General features: G+C 36.5%; 2 protein-coding genes across 2 annotated transcripts; one reads left to right on the top strand and one right to left on the bottom strand.

Moving 5' to 3' along the window:
- Positions 1–3906: 3906 nt before the first annotated feature.
- Positions 3907–8148, bottom strand: LOC137400494 (uncharacterized). Its single transcript, XM_068086820.1, has one exon. It carries the CDS (start codon positions 8146–8148, stop codon positions 3907–3909), a length of 4242 nt encoding a protein of 1413 aa, XP_067942921.1.
- A 4381-nt stretch (positions 8149–12529) lies between these two features.
- LOC137400493 (uncharacterized) lies at positions 12530–14179 on the top strand. Its single transcript, XM_068086819.1, has 3 exons — positions 12530–12563; positions 12984–13187; positions 13959–14179. Exons 1-3 carry the CDS (start codon positions 12530–12532, stop codon positions 14177–14179), a joined length of 459 nt encoding a protein of 152 aa, XP_067942920.1.
- The last annotated feature ends 2310 nt before the right edge of the window (positions 14180–16489 follow it).

The raw sequence follows: 16489 nt of genomic DNA, 5'->3' as shown, positions 1-16489 counted from the left end.
TTTGTAGAAGTTTATAAAGTCGTTGCTTAGTAACAAAAAAAGCATACAAATGCTGTTAAGTTTAAATGGTTGCCGTTAAGATATTTATTTCTGAATTTCAATATGAAACAACTCTCTGAAGCCTATTTTTTGGCACCAGCCATTTCCTTTTGCAAACGATCCGGTTTCTGACACACAGGTATTAAATTTTTATTTGATCCTGCTGTGGTCAGAAGTTGCTTGACTGATCAACACAATAATAATAATTCATGTGATAGTGTCGATGTCAACTCACAGAACTACAAGCCTGATGAAGACTATTATTTACACCACTATGAAAGACTATGTAGGTAAAATATAGTCAGCTGCAGTCTAGATATGCTTAAAAAAATGCTAAAGTACAGACGCTACTGCAACTTTTGCCAGATCATGGTGTCAAAAGAATACTTATAAAAGTGTAAACATAAAAAACTTTATCAGAAGACCTGAGGACAGCACCGTTTTGTAACTCATACTTTCAGATGTTGATGGAGGTAGAAATGAGAACAGAGCTTGTGGCCAGAAACTTTGTGTGAACACTATAGGTAATGACTCTTGCAGCTCTGGCAGTCTGATGTTTGAGGACATGGTGGAGCTAGTACAGACATGCAGAAGTATGTATGCTAATAAAGTAGATGTAGATTTCTTTCATTTTTAAGAGCTAGTTGTAGTAAAACCATTTGAAGATGTTACTCCTGTGAGTAAGATTAATAATCTACTGGCAACTTTATTATTACTGCCTGCCATATCATTGACACAGGTAATACACAGTTTCTAAAGCTCTATTCAAAATCACACTACTTATTAATGGTTTTTGTCAGACATGAGTTATTACTGAGTTCAAGGATACGGTGTGAGAATGACAAATTCTGATAATCGTTGTGTCAATATATCAGAATGAAGATGTTTCTCTAAAAAGATTTTGTAGTCAACGAGAGGGTATCTTATGCAAAGTGTTTTTTCTGCTTCTATAAACATTTATCTCAAGTTTGAACAGCATTACGCAGACTTTTGATCTTTTTGCTTATATAAAACAATCAATAATTTTTAAATTCGACTGCGTAGTTATTTTTAGAGAAAATCTGAAACATATGTTTCTTTTAGCAAAAATTAATTTGTTCTTTTATTTTCTTTGATGAAAATGTTGTATAATAGTCTTTGACCTGATGACATAGTTTTTTACCATCTGCTATTAACTTGGCTTCGCTGTTAAAAGTCATAGACTGAACAAAAAAATATTTGATTGTACTATGAGCCTATGTTTAGAGATCCTACTATTACTGAGTGCCCCAAAGATGAAGGTTTGTTAAGTATTTAAATGGTCACTCATAGAAAATAAACCAGTAGGTTGAGTTATCATCAACTGACTTATTTTAGTTGTTCCGAGTTCTATGACCTGTAATTGACTCTTAAACCAACATTTGATGAACCAGTTTTGTCAATATGAATATGTAACCTTGTTCGGTGCACAATTATCTGAAAGAAACATATCAACACATATGCATTACAAAATTCTTTAAAAGTAGGTTAGTCAAACCAGCCAGAAAATTCAAGTTAGTTAATGTAAAGTAAAAACGTTGAAAATATAACATATTGCGATATAACATGATGTAACTATTGTAAGGCACTATAATGTAATGTGATACAATGTAGTAAAACAAAATATAGGATAATATATTATCGTATATCATAATATGGCAATATATAATGCTAGACAACATAATACATTTTAATATAATAAAATATAATACAAGGTAATGTATCATACATGACAAATCATATCAAGCGATATAATACTTTTTACGGCAAAGTGCTGTGAACAGGGTGGTAGCTGTAGGTTTCCTGGTCACCGCGGTCATAGTGCCAAGCCTTAAAACACCAAAGAAGACCTGGCCACTGTTGAAGCAGTCGAGCTACCGAGAAGAAACCAGGAAAGCAAAAAAGAGAAGACTGTAAAAAAGAAACCAAGCGTAAAACAAATTAATAGGGGCGGAGCCTCAAACAAAAGTAAAAGTATAAAAGGAATAAGATTCGGTCATTTTGAGAGAGAGAGAGAGAGAGAGAAAGAGAGCGCTATGCGCACCCTCTCTGCATGCCTTAAATGTGGTTTATTTTCTGTCATGTATGTATACTTACACACTGATTCAGTAAATACCGTAAAACCTCTAATTGAACGCCATGGCACTCTAGTTTTTAAACCTTCCTCTATTAGTGGTGATCAATTTGAGATGGCATTCAAATAGAAGCTGGGGTGGTATTTTTTAAATGGCTGGTTAGAATTTTGAAAAGATAAATTTAGCCCTGTTACTGGCGAAGTGAATGTTGTCTACAGTTCCCTCTTTTTTGATGGAACGATAATTAGCCTTTTGGGTGCAATAAATCTGCTAACTTCCTTCCAGCTTGTTCAAGATTCCTTAATAAATATGTAATAAGAAGCAAAGAAACATTTCTACCAGTTGATATCTATTATTAATAGTTGATATCTATATATCTTGCAATTGTCCTGAGATAATATTATAGCCTGTGTCCTGCTTTGCAATTTGTTGGAGCTTTCAATTTTCATTTCGCTTTAAAGTTGAAGTCATGTTTTTATTTTATATCTACATTTACCATCAAAGCATAAAAAACCCATTGCACTCATTGATATTTTTGCTAGAGTTTGCAGCCAAAACTAGCTTTTAATTTGCAATAGAAGAGGAAGTACGAGCATCGATCAATCGTAAGGTCAGATTGCGGCAATGATGCTGTCAAATAATATGCTATAAGCCTGCAGATTTATATGTTTTATAATGATAATCTATTAAATGATACAAATATATATTCAAGAACAAGTGGCATAAATGAACCATACTTATATTACATACAGAAACAAAAATCAACGTTTTTTAAAGAAAATGTTTACATCTTTTGTTGGGCTAGCTGCGTTCTGATTGATGCTTTTCATAGACCGAACATCTTTTGGTTGTCCAATATTTTCGACAACGTTTTCTGATTTCAAACCTCCTGCCGCACTGCATAACTAGTCAATATTAGTATAGCGGTTTACGCTAGGTTCGTAGCTGGCAAGTGTATTAAGCTGGAATTGATTCACTGATTTGGAGATGACCCGTTGATGATTTATTCAGTCAACACCGAAACCGTGAAATCTACAAATGATTATCATATTTAAAAGTTCTTCCACAGCAATATAAAAAATAACGATATTATAGAAATAGAAAATTATCGACACAAGCCTTTTGCCGTCTTTGAAAAACACTCACACAGCTAAATCAAGAAGTCAAACGAAACAAACTAGCGATAAATGCCAAAATGTTCTGAACAGAAAAATCGTCAATTAAATCATCAGTTGCGTGTTACTAGTTGAAATTCAAAAGTCATAATGCCAAACGTGGATGAAAGATAATTGCAGGAAGTGAAGGCGTGTCGAGACACGTCAAAACAAAACACGTCGAAATAACCCTTGTGGCGCCTTAGATCCGGATACAGCGATGGTTTACTTAACACAAGACAATAAAATTGGTGAGTTAGTAGTAGACAGGAAATGTTAGTAGGGTTCTCTTACACTCCCACCAAACATAAATTCTAATAGATTTTATATTTCCGCTGCACCATGTACGTAATTGGACTCAACAAAAGTCCTTTTTTTCATGTCAGCACCCTTTTTTGCAAAACTATAGTAGTAATACCAAGGTTATATTCTAATAGAAAACAATAGATTTGAAGGTTACGTTAGTAATACAAAATATATAAAGTTTTATCCTAACAACAGCAAAACCAACACAAGCAACAACAAAAACCAAAAAAAAAACAACTAACATCTAAAGTTGAATTAGCACCACAATAGGAGGTTGCTATTAAACGATATAATATGGGCAACGTAAGTGGGAATTATATATCCTCTAAGAGTTTTACCAATTTTTGTATGGGACGTTGAAGATAAGTTGGTTCTGCCATCTTTCGCCCCTTCTTGTCTAGGTTACAATTTCCCAGCCTCACAGTCACCTTACGCACTAAACCGTCTTTACCTGGAAACACATCTTCAACTCGCCCTATTTGCCACATGTTCCTCGGCTCATTGGATTCAACTATAAGTACAACATCTCCGACCTTCAAATTGTCTTCAACTTTCGTCCAGGTTTGACGACGCGTGATGTTGTCTAGATATTCCAGCTTCCATTTTCTCCAAAACTCTTGAGCTACCCACTGTACCCTTTTCCATCTAGCACGGCAGTATATTGCTTCATCAAAATCTCCAGGTGGTGGCGCAGTGGGTTCCTTTCTTCCTGTTAGAATCATGTTTGGTGTGACTGGTGTTTCTTCATGATTAGAGATGTTGATTGCTCCTAAGGGCCTGTTGTTGACAATAGCAGCAACCTCATAGAATGCCGTTCTTAGGGAAGTACTGTCGAGTCTAGAACTTTGCCTTAATATGTCATTGAGCACTGCTCTGATGGTACGGATCTGCCTCTCCCAAACGCCTCCCTGGTGGCTTGCCGTCGGGGAATTAAATACAAACTCTATGCCTCTATCGCATAGGCATCTTTTTGCTTCCACATCCAACAAATTCTTGGCGCCGACAAATTTTGTTCTATTGTCAGAATAGAGCTTTATCACAGAACCCTGTATGGCGATGAAACAACGTAGTCCATTGAGAAAGGCGTCGGCAGTTAAATCGTCTAAAACTTCAATGTGGAGAGCCCTACTATACAAACATGTGAAAACTAATCCGTACTTTTTCATTTCCTTCCTTCCCTCTTTAATCGCGTATGGGCCGAAGCAGTCCATTCCTGTGTGTGTAAACGGTGGGGCACAGCTAGTTCGGTCTTGAGGTAACTCTCCCATTTGCTGTCTTATAGGCTTTCTTTTCATCTTCTTGCATGGCATGCATTGACCTAATTGTTTTTTAACTGTTCTTATACCCGATATGAGCCAGAGGCCATTTTGACGCATGGATGTTAGCGTGTAGGAAGGTCCCATGTAGTGTGAAGTTTCATGGTAGTAGTTAATAAATAACTTACTCGAGTGAGAGTTCTTTGGTAATATTATTGAATGTTTCTCTAGCTCGGTAAGAGATAAAGAATTTCTTGCTCTCCCACCAATCTTTATTAAGCCATGTTGATCCAGGTAGGGGCTTAATCGAAGCAACGAACTTGTTTTCATCACTTGGTTACCTTTTTTCAAAACTCTGATTTCCTCTTGAAAATATTTTGTCTGTGTAATTTTCAATACTAATCTTTTGGCCGCTTCGATATTTTCAATTGATGGTCGCGTCAGAGGAATCTTTAAGGACTTGTTCTTGGCCATCTGGAGTAAGTAAGCAAAGGCTCTTAGCAGTCCCTTGAGCGTGCTATACTTCTTCAACTTGTTGTACATGTCCATGAGTGTTGAAATCTCAGTCGCTCTGACAACTTGGACTTTCTTTACTTCTGGATCATCCTCTGACACTTCTCTTCGTGTCAACATATCCAACTGTAATCTATGTTGTAGTTCTGGCTGCGATCGTAAAAACTTGGAACCTGTAAACCACATGGTGCGTTTTAATTTTTCGGCCTCCATCCCTCGAGAAGCTATGTCGGCAGGGTTTTCTGCCCCGGGTACGTGATGCCATTGCTCAGTGTTAGATGCTTGTCTAATCCCATGAACTCTGTTAGCAACAAACGTGTGAAATTTCCTCCTATCATTGCAGATATAGCCAAGCACGATGGTTGAATCACACCAAAAAAATGACTTGCTTATATCCATGTGCAGTTCCCTTTGAAGCGTATTGTTGAGTTGGGTAGCTAAAAAGGCACCTTGTAGCTCTAAGCTCGGAATGGTGGTTACCCCTTTACTGGGTACGACTTTTGCTTTTGCCAACACAAGATTGGTGCAAACATTTCCTAGGTTGTCAATGGATCGCAAATACGAGCAGGCACCAATGCCTTCCAGCGAGACATCTGAAAATGTGTGCAGCTCATACACGCATTGCGTCTGCAACCCATCCAGGCACCTAGGTATTTCTAGTTGGAGTTGTGACAGTTGAGTAGCCCATCTGTTCCACAATTGCTTCATTTCCTCATTGAGAGGTTCATCCCAATCAACACTAGTCTTATTGACCTTCTGCAGTATATTTCTTCCCTGGTGTGTGAATGGTGCTAAAAGACCAATGGGATCAAAAAGCTGACCGACTACCGACAGTATGCCACGTCTTGTGACAGGCCCAGCTTTAACATCACTTCCACTAAATCTGAAAAAATCTGTATTAAGGTCCCACTCCAATCCTAGGGTTTGTTGAGGGGACAGATAATCTGCAAACAAATTGATTGCTCTCTCCGACTCGGGAATCGATGATAAAACTGAAGAATCATTGCTAATGAACTTATGAAGTCTTAAATTTCCTGTTGCGCAAAGAGCCCTAGCGTCCTCAATAAGTTGCTGGGCTTCTTCCGTTGTGTTCACGCTTGTGATACCGTCATCAACATAGAAATCTCTCCGTATAAATTCTGCAGCTTTTGGGTATTCCCCGGCATGGTCGTCTGCTAAAGTTCTCAGACCATAGGTGGCGACAGCAGGTGAAGATGTGGCTCCAAACAAGTGCTTTGTCATCCGATACTCTTTGACTTCTCCCTGTGTTGTTTTCCATAAAAAGCGCAAATAATCTCTGTCAGATGGAGTAACATGAAAATTGAAGAACATTTTTTCTATGTCGCAAGCGATTGCGATTTTTCCTTTTCTAAACCTGCACAAAATCCCAAGCATACTGTTGGTCAAATCAGGGCCTTGAAGCAGATGCTGATTTACAGATGTTCCCGAATATGTAACTGCACAATCGAATACCACACAGAGTTTGCCTTTCTTTTGGTGCTTTACTGCAAAGTGTGGTATATACCACACACAACCTTTCTGAGGAACAATATTGGTAGCCTCTTCAGCATGGCCCCCCAAAAACATCTCCCGCATGAATTGTACATACTGTAGTTTAAACTCCGAGTTGCTCTCAAATCTCTTAAATAGTGAAGTGAGGCGTTGTTCGGCTTGGCGTTTGTTGTCTGGTAAGTGTGGTCGCTGCCTAAATGGTAAAGCCATCTGATAAGACCCTGATGGTAGCACTTCCGTTGTTTGTTCCATGATGTTTAGAAATTTTATGTCTTCTTGAGATACGAGGACATGATCGTCGAGCTTGATGCATGTACGGTGTGTAGTAAGTCTTCTATCTCCTTGCCGTCTGTTGTCTGCTCCAAAGACGGTCCACCCTAACATTGATTTCCTGGCATACGGCAAGCCTTTGACTTGAACTAATGCTTCTAAAGGGGCAAAAGCCTCGGGACAATTAGCTCCTATTAGCAATCCAATGGGAATGTCCATCAAAGGTGGCAATTTGCTTGCAAACTCTTTAAGATGAGATAGTTTTGCCACATTATTTCTGCAAGGAATGTGGTCGCGATTGCATGCAATATCTTTCCAACCATAGGCATCTAAGTAAGTGAAGTCTGCTTGTTCGTATCCTTGTATTCTAATATCTTGATATAAAGTGACCCATTTTGTTGATTCTCCTGTGAGAGTTTCTACTGTGACCAATTCTCTTGTGTAGTCGGGTTGGAGATATTTCGCCAAGTCTGTATTGATGTAAGAGAGGTCTGAACCTGAATCAAGGAGCGCGTATACAAGTAGCGTTTTTGCAGGAGATTTGTCAGTAGTTATATGCACTGGCAAGATCATGCTGAGGGAGTTACCTGTTGTACCAGTTTTCTTTGAAGATATCCGTTTAAGTTCTGCACTTGGTTCTTTTCTCGGCTGAATATTTGTGCTGGGCATCGATGTGGTTGAGCTTCTTTCACTTGGTGGCTTTGGAACCGCAGCTTGTTCTTGGTTTCTCCAATGTTTAGATGTTGTTGAAAAGTCGATGTGTAGGACTGTTGGATGTCTTTTCCCACATCCTGTCTTGGAACAAAAGGCTCTGTTTGGGCACTGTCTTGATACGCGTCCTCTTTTAGTACAGCCAAAGCAAAGACCATTCTCCTGAAAAAATAAGTTCTTTGGTTCTCTTGGCAGCTTAGCAAGTGCCCAACATTCGTTCGTTAGATGGGTTTTCTTACAGTAAAGACATTCACTTATTTGAGAGGTTCCTGTTGAATGGCTTCGTAATTTCATTGGATTGGCTGGAGCTTAGCTCCTTTCCTTTTTATTGAAATCTGGCTTATGTTGATAGTTTTGACTTGCTTCCTGTCCGCTGATCTTTCGTTCTTCTTCCATATCTTCAGCTTGCTCTTTGACGAATTCTGAAAATTCATTAAAAGTAGGATAACTGCTATATTCTTTTACACACACTCTCACCTTTTTGGCCCAGGATCTCAACATCCATTCTGGTAATTTCCTAGCAAGAATCTCATTTTGGTTTCTGTCATTCAATAGGCGCAACTCATCACATCCTCGCATTGCGGATTTGATGTGACTTAGAAGATTTGCGTATTTTCTCATAGAGTCAGCATCCCTTGTGCCAATCTTTGGAAACTCCTCAAGCTTTTTTCTTAATCCGAGAGCAGCATCATACTGTTTACCAAATCTTTCTTTCAAATCTTTCCTTGCGTCTTCATAAGCATCCATTGTGTTGGTAAGAAAATACCCACTGACTGCATCAAATGCTTTACCAGAAATAAACCTCTTGAGGTGTCTTAGTGGTTGCAGTCCTGTTAAGCCTTCCGATTCAATGTAGGCGTCGAAGTCTATTTCCCATTCCTTGAACATAGTAGGATCACCCTTGAAAACACTGGGTTCAAGGGTTGAGCGCTTTGTGGACTTCATCGTTGCGATCAATGCTTTGGTGAGGGCTTGTATTTCACCTGAACCGGAGTTATTCATTTTTGTCTCAGCGTTTGAAGCTGCAGACCCTGTCTCGGATTTTGGAAGACGATTGTTCTTGTTGTTTGTGGAAGAGCTCTGAGAGTCCCTTGCCTTCTTTCTAGCCATCAGCTGCTGAAACTTTGCAGCTGCCTCTTCCAGCTCTCTTTCTATATCACTGTCATATTCTGCGGAGTTGACCCTGCTTGCCTCTTCTATTCTCTCTGCTAACGTTCTCTTGCAATCATCAACAGTTGACCCATAATATTCAAACATGTTCTGTAGTGTGGTTAACCTTTCATTATCATCAGTCAGTTCACACAATTTGACCCACTTCTCCTGTATTTCCTTTAATATCTTCTCGATAGCAGAAGAAAAATCTTGCATTTCTTCTTCAGTGTGCATATTCGTCAGAAAATCTTCTATTTTCCCCAATTCATCATTTATCAACTTTGGAATATCCTTGAGTAATGTAGACTTTTTGATACGATCAGATGTTCTAAATATAGGTGGGCTATTCATTCTGTGGCCACTACCTGCTTGTGACGTGTGCTCTGCTGAATTGACATCTTGTTCTGAATTCATTATGATGTTTAAAAGAGCAATAATGATAATACCCTGAGTTCGTTTATAATTACAGAAAATCAAAATGGTGAAAAATCTGAAATAGATTGCTTTAAAAGTAAATACCACAGTCAAGTCAATATCAATACAAAATTAAATCTCATACTTTTACACAAAAGAGCTTCAATAACATTGAAGCTGCAAAATATGTGATCTACAAGAAATTTCAATACGTCTAGTTTGGGTATGTGAAGTCAACAAAATAATACCAGTTGCAAACTGGGCCGAAAGCGCCACAATAGATTATAAAGTACGAGCGAGGACCGGCCAAAGATGTCAGACACTTCGGAAAAGACACTAACCGCAGCGGCCAAACCGTGTGCCGATCGATTACCAACCGAAATTAGCAACCATCCAAGAAGGGCAGTTTACAAGAATAGTAATCCAAAAGATTGCAAAATTGCTCAAAGAAAAATTTATATGACAGTTTCAAAACAGAGTGACGATTTTTAAAAAATTTTTTAATCTTAAACGATCTACAATTGTTCAGTAGTTATCTAATAAAGCTATCAAAATGTTTAAAGCTTTCGAGTATCCTAATATTTCCTTATCTCAATAGTCTGAATAGGGTTCTTAGCCGGCAGATATATTGTTCTATTTAGCCGGTTCGTTGTTTCGGTAATTACTGAACGTATATTCGTCGACTTAAATGGCGTTACGATGTTGTGTGGTATAACAACAGTGTAGGTCTGCGCGGCGACTCAGGGATCCCGCGTCAATCAGTGTCCTTTAAATAGTTCAATATAGCCAGTACGTCGGCTCAATAGTTGAATATAGCCAGTACGTCGGTTCAATATTTGTGGCACTTGTGTACACACGTTCGGTAAATACGAGACACCTTTAAGTCCGCCCAGCAGTTCTTTGATGTTCGTTGGTTATTTTCTCTTCTAGGAAAGATTTCACTATAGCGGTTTACGCTAGGTTCGTAGCTGGCAAGTGTATTAAGCTGGAATTGATTCACTGATTTGGAGATGACTCGTTGATGTTTTATTCAGTCAACACCGAAACCGTGAAATCTACAAATGATTAACATATTTAAAAGTTCTTCCACAGCAATATAAAAAATAACGATATTATAGAAATAGAAAATTATCGACACAAACCTTTTGCCGTCTTTGAAAAACACTCACACAGCTAAATCAAGAAGTCAAACGAAACAAACTAGCGATAAATGCCAAAATGTTCTGAACAGAAAAATCGTCAATTAAATCATCAGTTGCGTGTTACTAGTTGAAATTCAAAAGTCATAATGCCGAGCGTGGATGGAAGATAATTGCAGGAAGTGAAGGCGTGTCGAGACACGTCAAAACAAAACACGTCGAAACAACCCTTGTGGCGCCTTAGACCCGGATACAGCGATGGTTTACTTAACACAAGACAATAAAATTGGTGAGTTAGTAGTAGACAGGAAATGTTAGTAGGGTTCTCTTACAATTAGCGTCTAAACCAGTTTTTGCCAGAGCAAAACTTTTACGCTTGTCATTTAGCACAAATAATTTGCATAAAAGTTTCGCTTGCTAAACGTAAGATTGGTACTATCGTAAATGCAAACCGTTTTTATATACATGTGTACTTCAAAATATCAGGACCACATTAACCAAGAAACTACTATTAACCTGAGACAGTTATTAGTTATTTCCCTGGTGTTGTTTTCTAAGTTTAAACAAAAAAGGCTAACGGTTTTGGAGTGGGACAACAAAATAATTGATTGTCATTGATGCAAACGATTCATTAATAATACAATTTTGTAGACACTTTTCAACTGATCCTTTTATATTATGGGTTCATAAAAATCAAAGATTGTCAAAGTAGCATTCAAACAAAGATGACGGTCGATTAGAGATGGTGTTTAAGTAGAAGCTGGCATTGTATTTTGCAAATGTCTCATCAGAATTTGGGAAGATAAATTAAGCCCTTTTATGGGCAATGGAAGAGGAATTACGAGTGTCGATCAATCATAAGATCAGCTTACTGCAATATGATGCTATCAAATAATATGCTATAAGTCCGCAAATTTACACGTTAAAAAATGATAATCTATTAAATGCTACAAAAATATTGTTATAGACCAGTGACATAAATGAACCGTACTTATATTACATGCAGAAACAAAAAGCAACAATTTTAAAACAAAATATTTGCATCGTTTACTGGGTTAGTGGTGTTCTGATTGTTGCTTTCAATGGACCAAACATCTTTTGGATGTTCGATATTTTCCATAATGTTTTCGAACCTCAAATCTTTTAATGCACTGCTGAACTAGGCAATATTAGCATTGAAATAACCTTTTAACATAGCAAAACATTAAGGTGTTGCATCTTGCACAAAAGCATCGCGTAAAAGTATTGCTCCCTAAGCACAACTTTTAGCCTGAACTAGTTGTTCATATACCATCGTGAATGTAAATGGTTTTTTACAAACTTCGAAGTATCAAGACCCCGCTAAAAAGGAGCCAATTTTAGGCTCTTACTGTTACTAATTATTTTTATGATGTTGCTATAAAAGTTTTAACAAAAAAAGCACAAAAACGCCTTGGCATTGAACAATGAGAGAACTAATTGTTATTGATGTAAACAATTCCTTATTAATATGATTTTGTAAAAGATTTTCTACTGATCACTTATATTATAGGTTGGCGGTCAATGGAGGTAGTGCTCAATTAACGATGGGCGTTTTATTTTTCGGCCCTTCTCCCATAGTGGCGGTCAAATAAAGGTGGCTTTCAAGAAAAAGTAACGTTCAAATAAAGGTGGCGTTCAAGTAGGGGTGGTGTTCAATAGAGGTGGCATTCAAGTAGAGGTTTTGCGATATACATGTATATTTCATTGACACTTAACACTCGGTGTCGTTGTTTGACTGCCTTGTGGAGAGTAAAAGGAACCGACAGTTTCCTTTACAATGTTTTATATATCAATATTCTCAAAGTTTGTGTGTCTGTGTGTCTGCATGTACTTTTGTTTGTCTAGCTATAGCTATTAAAACATTGAAATGAAAAATCCGTTTCGCAAAATATTTGATCTCGAAACGTCCCGCCTCCCAGACAATATGCTAAACCATCGAGCTACGCAAGATGGAAGGATTCATCGGGCAATCTATGTTGCTATGTGGGTGACAATATATACTACCCCTCCCCTCTGTGGCACAACAAATTTATGCATGCTTTCACAGCTCTTATTAGTAAGCTTACTCACATTAACCATTGGCAATGTGTCAGTCTAATGTCATATGGCAGGCAACTACATTACATCTCACTGTTTCTAAGCTGATTTTAAATCCCCATTCAACGCTAGGCATTCTCCTAATAATACCGTTTAACAATACAATCATTTATAGAAAAAAATTTACGCAGAACATTCATCTGGTTTTTTATTTAAAATTATGTATATAGAATCACACGTGAGTCTTTTTTCAAACTGTAGAACTACAAGACATCCTTAATGTTTTGTTTGTAGATGTTTTGTAAGTGTTTCCATTTCGGAATGCACATATACGTGTAGTTACTAGTCTACACTTTCTGTGAACAGGTCATTTGACTGCCTCTCTCTCCTCAAGAAGATATCCGAGCTACAATGGGCCTTGGTCTGCTGTAGACGGGAGTAAAAGAAAAGTCGATGCAAACCTTGCGATGTCTGATATTCAAGATTCTCCATGGATTCAACTTGACTTATCAATCGCTCACTGCATTCACATCATTAAATTCTATAAACAAGTAATGGGCTGGCAATCAGGTAAATGCAACTGTCACAAGCTGAAGGTGCTATCAGCCAAATATTACTAACTAGTTGTGATAAGACTGATAGGTGTAGCTTTTGGCAGTTATACTGTGTCATTATCATACTGCCAGAGTTAGTCTGCTAAAGCATTTTGTATGAGTCAAAAACATTTAATGAATTGGACCACACTATCACTGATGCAGCTTTAATAGGAGAATAGGTAGAAGACAACTAGTAAATCAGCAAAAAAAGGCTCAAAGGCTACTTCTAAGACTAAGCAAGAAAAAGCTTCTTTAGGACAAGCAGAGAGAAAATCTTCGAAATGGTTTATGAAAGATCAAATTACTACAGTTAGAAATCTTGTTGAGCGTATAAGAACAAAAATACAGTGACAAAGTTAAAAAAAATTGTGTTTTTTAGAGCCTCAGAGTATTATTTCTATATAAAACAGCCACCATAATTAAATATGCTAGACTCTATTATCACAAGCTAGTAAAATCAATCAAAGTCCGTATCAGTATAACAGTGTATTTTCTCTGTCAAGCAGCCTGTAGCTAGGCAACTGTTGCTAGTCTGCTGCTAATATTTGAAACTAAACAAATAAACAATATATTACTGATATCAAAGCGCAAAGCATTAAAAAACAATTATGAAGGCTTTTCAACACATTAATGTTACTGTGTGAGCTGATGTGCAGGGCTTTAATCCAGTAATTGTTTAAATGCTTTTTATGGTGTGCTGTAAATTCACAAATTGTTTCATCAATCTTACAACTTGATTATGTAGATGGATTAATGGATGATGTTAAAATTACAATTGGAGAAACTGTGAGTGACTTGGCTGATGAAAGCGAGAAGCACTTGTGTGCCTACTATGATGGAAAACCTCCAGGAGAAGAGTTCACTATGACTTGCACTCAGAGACTCTATGGGAGATTGATCAGAGTAACTACCGTTGGAGATGCCAAAAGGATGAGTGTTCGGGAGATAGAGGTGTTTGGCTGGTAGTTGTCATAAATATAATGTTTCTTGGAAAAAAGTCAAATTTGCATACTAAATTTGAACTTTCTGCTCGTTTCTACTGAATTATTGAAACATACTTTGATATTCGAGTCTCAGGAGAATGAATAATCAGTTTTCATATGAAGTTCTATAGAGAGTATAACTTGCAGGTCCCAAATATGTATAATGTGTTGTGAACAGTGTTTTGAGCTCTATATGTATGGAAAATCACATAATGCTTTTATAAGCTGTATTTTGGAGACTGAGCTTGCTGCAATTGGGTTAAATCTTATGTATTACATTTGGTGTTGTTACCAAACTAATGCTGTTTTTCTTGCTGTTGTCTTGCTTGCAGTATACAATATTTATTTGAACACTTTGCTGTTAAAATCTTTTTAAAGGTAATGTAAAAGTTGCACATCAAAAGCAAAATCAGTGACAAATATATTGTGCTGTTCATGATCCATTCAGTATTTATATCTCTTTTGCAATTGTTTTCCAGCAATACATTAAATAAGCAACTCCTTACCACTTTTGTTACTACAAGCATTGAGACAACTAGGTAGTGCTTTATAGCTGATAGCAAAAAAGTCCTCATATGTAGTTTGTTATTACTTTGAGAATTTGCAGCAGTTTATGCTAAAAAAGTGAGTTACTTAAAAAGGATTTGCCTATGACAAAGAATACTTGCGATGCAAAATTCAATTGTATTAAAATTCTGTTTCGCACTGCAATCTCAAAAGCATTTTATTATATAGCTGAAACACGTTTTTTATCTTCGTTTACATCTACAAATTATAAAATGTACAAGTCCAATCTGACTGTTAACCTGTCCAGCTATGTACTATCAAAGAATTGTCCTTACGTTCATTTTGAGTGCTTGTGTACATAATCATTTACTATATTACATGTGTATATACACAATAGAAGTATATTTGTCCAATTGATAAATCTGAGTGATATCATAGCAAACTATGTACTATCAACGAATTGGACTCACAGTCATTTTGAGTGCTTGTGTACATAACCATTTACTATATTACATGTGTATATACACAATACAAATGTATTCGTCAGATTGATAGATCTGATTGATATTGTAGCAAACTATGTACAGTTGAACCTTGGTTCTTGAACAACATCCGTTTCAGAAAACGGTTCGAATACCGAGTTGTTTGAGATCTGAAATAATTATTCCCATTAGAAACAATTTATGTAAATTTTAATCTGTTCCGAGTCAAGAAAACAACCTCGGTCAAGTATTTTTTTTAATATTTTCTACCATAAACTGCACTATATACTACATACTATAAACAAAAATGAGTAGATATAGACCGTGTTTAATTTTAATAAAAGTTTTTCTATCTGTGATGGTGAAAAAAGAAAGCAAAAAGTAAACATTTTGTACGTTTTGCTCTTAAAACATCGAAAACATTTTATGTAAAGATGCAATACCAACAATTGAAGAAATTGATAATGAAACAGCAAAAAATGCAACAGCTCAGTTACATCAAAAATCATGTCAAAAAAATATAAGCAGCAATGGCACATTTACTTCACATCTTTGAAAGAGAACCCTCTTCCAAAAAGATTTAGGGTAACTCGACTGAAGGAGTCGTCTTCTTAGCAAATCTTTTCGGTAGTGGAGACGTCGCTCCAAATATTTCCTTTCTTTTTGTAAAGAGTTTATGAAGCGTAACTTGCTTCTCTCTTTGTTAGCAAATGTTGTCATGCTAATTCCGGAGCAGCTCCGAATGTTTAATTCCAATGCGCGTGGTCCAGTTTGATTGAGAACCAAATTTATGTTCGAGATTCGAGACGAACAAATCTCAACTTTTTTGTCAAAAACTGAATTGGTCGAGAACTGAGGTTCCGCTGTACTACCAAAATATTATTATCAAATACTACATGACACATATATTGATACAGATAGATATAAATTTGGTAAAAAATTAATTAAAATTTGAACTTTTAAATAATTTGAAATTAAAATTTATCAAATTTTTTACCAAATTTATAGTAAGCTCTACTTTAGTATCAAGCACTTTAGGCTGATTTTTAGCCTATACTTTATTGTACAGATATATATATCTGGTATATATATATATATATATATATATATATATATATATATATATATATATATATATGTATATATATATCATATGGAAATCGAGTGTTCATTTTCTATAGAATTTAATATTAAAACTTTGTTGAATAATTCAGGATGCAGCATGTGAAGCTCAAATTCGGTCAATCAGATTTAACCTGGCTGTACACAATATGGTATTGATAACAACCACAAGTCAAAAACCT

The sequence above is a fragment of the Watersipora subatra genome, chromosome 7 (genome assembly GCF_963576615.1).
Source record: "Watersipora subatra chromosome 7, tzWatSuba1.1, whole genome shotgun sequence".
Classification (NCBI taxonomy): Eukaryota; Metazoa; Bryozoa; class Gymnolaemata; order Cheilostomatida; family Watersiporidae; genus Watersipora; species Watersipora subatra.
The sequence above is the reverse complement of the archived record's forward strand: the minus strand, read 5'-3'. Positions and strand labels throughout refer to the sequence as shown.